This window comes from Bubalus kerabau, chromosome 9 (assembly GCF_029407905.1).
Source record: "Bubalus kerabau isolate K-KA32 ecotype Philippines breed swamp buffalo chromosome 9, PCC_UOA_SB_1v2, whole genome shotgun sequence".
NCBI classification, from domain to species: Eukaryota; Metazoa; Chordata; class Mammalia; order Artiodactyla; family Bovidae; genus Bubalus; species Bubalus kerabau.
This window is the reverse complement of record NC_073632.1, coordinates 20,990,336-20,996,335: the sequence shown is the minus strand read 5'-3', so window position 1 is coordinate 20,996,335 and position 6,000 is coordinate 20,990,336. Positions and strand designations below refer to the sequence as shown.

Here is a 6,000-nt window from a genome sequence, read left to right as displayed (position 1 = left end):
TCCAGTATTCTGGCCTGGAGAATTTCATGGACTGGATAGTCCAAGGGGTCGCAAAGAGTCGGATACGACTGAGCGGCTTTCACTTTCATGGCAAATTACTACTATAACGGAACGTCATATACATGCCATCCACTCCAAGTTCTCCCCTTAACGATGCACGATTTAAGCCCCTGTCTTCCGCCTTAAGGTTCCCAGTCCCCGCTGCTCTCTGAGCTTTACCAGGGAGCGCAAGGAAGGGTAGCACTAGTCTTCAGAACACCAGCCACCCAGCGGGCCTACAACTGGCTGGCCCGACAACTCGGCGTTCGCCGCGCCTCAGCAAGCCAGGCCTCCGGAACCCGGCCGTCCCCGCCCCACCGCCAACCAAGTGGCCCGACCTCAAGATGGCGGCGGGGGCGGAGCCTGCGCGGCTGCCCCGGGGCGGGGCCTGTGACCGACGTGGCCGGGGGGCGGGGTCAGACTGGGGGTGGTGCCAGCGGCCCAGCTCTGCCTGGCCGCCTCGGCCCCGGGGCGGGGGGCTTCGGCGGTCCTGCTGGAGCTCTCTTTTCAGCGGGGCAGGTTTGCGCCGTAGCTCCCTGGAGACGTCATGAAGTCCCCGGTTTCGGACTTGGCCCCGAGCGATGGCGAGGAGGGCTCGGACCGCACACCGCTCCTGCAGCGCGCCCCGCGGGAGGAAACCGGTGAGTGGCGGCGCGATCCAGGGGGGTTTCGGGAGGTAGCCGTCCCAAGGTGGAGGGTGTCCAGAGCCGCTCAAGCCCTCGGGGGCTGAGATCAGGGAGCCCGGTGAGGGCCCCCCCTCAAGCCTCCGATTTCTCGGATGCCCAGAAGCCCGGTGCCGGGCCCGGGAGGCAAGCGGAGCAGGGAGGCCGGGGCCGGGCGGAGGCTCGGGCGGGACCTCGGCAGGTGCAGCCCCGGGGGTCTCCGCAGGTGCAGCCCCGGAGGCCTCGGCAGGTGCAGCCGGCGGGCTCGGGCTCGGACCTGCTGGGCGCCGCGGGCTCAGGACGCCGGCCGATCTTCCGTAGTATTGAGCTGGGGACCCTGTGGAAGAACGAACTGGGGGAGAGAACCTTGAAATGAATGGGCAGAGGGCGAAGCGGAGGACCCCGAAGAAAAAAGCGCCCTGGGGAAACCTGCAATTGAAGGCTGGAGGGCGGGACGGAGACGCGGACTCTTCCTCCTTGTCACTGCCAGCTTGCCACAGCTGCTGGTCCTCCAGCACGTGATCTGGTAGCTAGCTCCTTGGGCGTGGAGACAAAAAAAAAAAAAAAAAAAAAAAAAACACCGGACTGGGGTTAACTTTGTTGCGTATGCGGAGGGAAATTATTGGATAACTCAGCGAATATTTTGAAATTGTGCCGTAAAAGTTACTGCATACATTTTTTTCCCCGTATAGTTGTCTACAATGAAGTCGTAGCAGTCTAATAAGTTAGGAAACGGGTAGGCTATCCATAGATAGGCTCAAAATAGGCTATCCATAGAGCGCGCTAAGGTAATTTGTCCAAAGCATTGCAGCAAATAGAAAAGGATGTATAATACTTCACAACTCATCTTCCCTGAATTTGGGAAAATTAAAATATTTTGCTATCATGCTTCTTTAAAAGAAATCAAAACTAAAGAATAAATCACTTTGCATGCATTCTGTAGTTTCAAAGATGTATGCTTGAGAAACAGAGCTGAATTAGAAATTTAACTTTTCTTGACCAAGAGCAGTATAACCTTTTAAGTTTGTTTTCAACATTACCAGATGGTGGCAGTAGGGGTAGCAATATTATAGCTCCATCTGGCAACTAGGTGCTTATTTTTGTGGACGCTCAGGGTAAGCACTGTACCATACTGGCGTTTTATCTGGAAGTCGGACTTAGTTCCATAAACTGATCTTTTTTCATGACATATGAATTAGATTTCTGTAATCCTCTTCTCTGAAATAATCTAGTGTGGAAATACAGAAATAAATGCCGTCATAAAGATATTCCCTAGAAACTACTATATTCTATTGCAATTGGGAAATATATATATATATATAAAATCAAATTTTAGCTCAGATGTTAAACAGAGTAGTTGTCAGGAAATGCAGATTAAAACTGCAAAGAGCCATCTTACTAAAATAGCTAATGTTAAAATGGCCAAAGATACCAAATACTGGCAAATATATGGAATAACTAGGACTCATATTTTGCTGGTAAGAGTGTAAAATGGTACAAGTACTTTGGAAAACTGGCAGTCTATTAATATTTTAAAGTTAAACATGCAGGACCATAGTACCACACAATGTTTATAGAAGCTTTAATTCATAATATCCATAGTTAAAAACTGGAAACAACCTATCCATCAATCCATCAACAAATGACTGGATAAACAAATTGGGGTATATTCACATATACTCAGTGATAAAAAGTACCTACTGACACACGTGATATGGCTAAATCCCAGGCACAAAGGAAACCACCATGTTAATGTATCTTTCGGTCAGTATGAAGGTCTAAACAAGCGAAACTAATCTGTAATAACAGGAAGCAGATCATTGATTGCATGGAAACTACAGGCAGGAAGGAGTTGCCTGCAGAGACACTAGGGTACTTTTTGGGGTGATGGAAAAATTCTGCATCTTGACTAGGGATCACAGATGTATACATCTGTCATAATTCACCAAATAGTACACTTGAAATGGAAGCATTTTATTGTGTGTAAAATATACCTCAATAAAGTAGATTAAAAAAGAAAATTTTCATTCCTTTTGGAAAATGGAATGAGATGGAAATGAAATTTGAAAACAATCCCTCCTTGATTCATGGGTTGAGTGTTCTTGTATAGATCTTAGCCCTGGTTCCTCATGCCCTGAGGTGGCTTTCTTTATTATAACCACTTCCCCCCTTATTTTTACTCTATACATTACCTACAGGAGAGGAAAAGAAGATAAAAACAGCACAACACATTGTTATTTTTTGCTATTTAAAATATAAGGGTTTTAGAGAAAAGTTACAGGGTGTTGCATTAGTCAACAATATTTTAAATTAAGCTCTGTGCCTGGCATGCTATGACAAGGACAAGAGAGGAGCAATGGGAAAGACAAAGATTGGTATAACAGCTTTATAAGAGGCATCAGGGGTTACCTCGTCTTCTCGCTCAGTAATGCCCCGGTCCTAGCTTCTGTACATCTAATAGGAGAAACAAGATGACTATTAGTTATATTTTTATTTAAATTATGTTCTGTATGTTTACTTTGCACATTTCAGACATTGTAGGTGTTTAAAAAAAACAACTTTTCATCCAGAATTAGCTTTTTTAGTGGTGCCTGAAGGAGTAAATCTTCAGCTGACCTTAAAATCTCTCTTTCTGTATGTTTATATATGTCTTGGGCTTCCCTGGTAGCTCAGTGGGTAAAGAATCTGCCTGCAATGCAGGAGACCCCAGTTCGATTCCTGGGTCAGGAAGATCCTTTGGAGAAGGGATAGGCTACCCACTGCAGTGTTCTTGGGCTTCTCTGGTAGCTCAGCTGGTAAAGACTCTGCCTGCAATGCAGGAGACCCTGGTTCGATTCCTGGGTCAGGAAGATCCCCTAAAAAAGGGATAGGCTACCCACTCCAGTATTCTTGGGCTTCCCTGGTGGCTCAGATGGTAAAGAATTCACCCACAATGCCGGAGACCTGGGTTGGATCCCTGGGTTGAGAAGATTCCCTGGAGGAGGGCATGGCAACTCACTCCAGTATTCTTGCCTGGAAAAGCCCTGTGGACAGAGGAGCTTGGCGGGCTACAGTCCATGGGGTCACAAAGAGTCTGACGCAACTGAGCGCAGTATGTATGTTTTACTTATCATTTATGTTTGTTTTGGAACAAGCCTATATGAAATTAGCAGTATCTTCTCTATGCCTATGTGTATAGTTTTGTTTATCAGAAGAGATAACAAAAGCTGATAAAATGTTAGTTATAACATTATACATCAGTTAAAACACCTTAGAGACTAAACTACCATCTGATGGGCATCATTTTATATATAAACAACCAAGAGCCAAAGAGATTAAGTTCCCAAAGATTGCTGTAGCCGTGTTAAAGTCTAACCAGAGTTCTTCTAGATTTTAGTCCCATCCTCCTTCCTTGTCACAACACTGCCACCTTTGCGTTACATTTGAGAAATTCCTACTTGCAAAATGCTTAATCATTTTTGTTGACTTCACAAATTTGAAAGTTCACCAGTCACTCCTTCATGGATAAGAGGACATGGTTTTGTTTTATAGGTAGTGCTTCTTTATTAAGAGAGCTAAAATTAAGGTATATTTCTATAGTATTGTAAATCAGATCAACTGTTAATATATCCCCCAAAATGTTTTTAAGTGATGGGGGGAAGGAAGGCTCGATGCTGATTAAACCACAGGAATGTATAGATTTTTCTGCTTAATTTAGATAGGAGGGAGGAAGAGAATTAGGCACATACATAAAATTTCCATTCCTCACACTTCTCACCAGTTGAAGGTTTATTTTTGTATGAATGAAATGTGTCTTGTATTTGATTAAATGGACTTTCAGAATACTGTTTGCACCAAAATATGTTCATTCATGTTAGGAAAAGTCAGTTTTAGATCTCCTTAGACATTTCTTTGTGTTTAAAAGCAGAACATGGATCTGGAGGCAGGGTGCCTAATTGCCAATGCTAGTTTCAGTACCTAACCTAACCTCTCTGTGCCTGTAAATCAGAGAAAAATAATATACCTAACTCATAGGGCTATTTGTGACGATTAAATAAGCTAATAGAAAGTGCTTGGAATAGAGTTTAGCACACAGTAAATGTTAATTACTATTATTATCATCAATTAAAATTGTTTGGATTTTGCATTCCTCAGAGCAGCTGGCACCAAAAAAAAAGAGCCCCATTCTTCATGTCACACTCTATTGGAACTTGATTTTCTAGCTTATAGTGGCACATCCTCTGCTTTATTTCATTTTTTTGTTGTTTTGTTTTTGGCCTCTACTATTCTTCTGGGACAAGAGGCAGATGGTTACATTCAAGGTTCAGTTATATAAGCTTTGTATAGTACACATAAATAGACCTTGTGTGTAGTTACAGTCTTAAATATAAGGTATGGAGTGCTCGTAGATAGCAACCATATTGCAGGATGAAGGGAAGTAGCCTTGGGTCATGGTGTGATAATCAATACATATTAAAGTAACTGAGTCCATTTTAGTGGTTTTTTTTATTTTTCTCTTTCAGAGTATAGATTTAAACAAGGCCTACATTTAATGTTGTGTGTTGGTCAGTCAGTCGTGTCCCGCTCTTTGCGACCCCATGGGCTGCAGCCCGCCAGGCTCCTCTGTCCATGAAATTCTCCAGGCAAATACATTTAATATTGTTGCATATATTTTAAAAATTAATACAGTCAATGCCTAACAGGAAAAAAATTAACTGAGTCCATTTTAATGGAATTTGTTTTCATGTAAATGGATATTAATTTGGGAACTAGAAATAAATAAGGATTTATCAGGAGTGGGTTAGCTGTAAAACAGGCTGTGTGTGTGTGTGTGTTAATTGCTCAGTCATGTCCAACTGTCTTGGCAAGTCCAACCCATGGACTTGCCAGGCTTCTCTGTCCATGGAATTCCCCAGGCAAGAATACTGGAGTGGGTTGCCATTCCCTTTTCCAGGGGATCTTCCTGACCCAGAGATTGAACCTGGTTCTCCTGCATCACAGGCAGAGTCTTTACCATCTGAGCCACCAGGGAAGCCCAAGACAGGCTAAGATTAGTTAAATATTTACCCTTTTTAAAAGCAAAACTTATTTTAGCCATTTAGATAAGAACTCTTTTTTAATGAGGTTCCCTGGCTAAGGGGCTCAACCATCCAAGCCCCATCCTCTATACAAAGTCATCATCTTTGCATAGGTCAGTGCCCTTGACCATGAATTTTCCACCTCAGTCTCAGCCCCTCACCACCACTCAGTACATCCCTGCTCCTCAGCCAGGCCCGCTCGTCCCCAGTGTCAAACCCTCCCACCGTGAATGGAGGCCGGG

General features: G+C 44.0%; 1 protein-coding gene across 5 annotated transcripts in view; it reads left to right on the top strand.

The window, feature by feature from the left end:
• The first annotated feature begins 435 nt into the window (after nt 1–435).
• SLC17A5 (solute carrier family 17 member 5) overlaps nt 436–6,000 on the top strand; it is a 75,438-nt gene continuing 69,873 nt past the window's right edge. The window contains exon 1 of one of the 5 annotated variants that reach the window (XM_055534809.1): nt 436–680. Coding sequence is in view for 4 of the 5 variants with exons in the window: in XM_055534807.1 (XP_055390782.1) it covers nt 587–680 (94 nt within the window). In the remaining variant the exon portion in view is untranslated. The remainder of the gene's footprint in view (nt 681–6,000) is intronic. The other 4 variants (XM_055534807.1, XM_055534808.1, XM_055534805.1 and 1 more) reach the window with 4 other exon arrangements.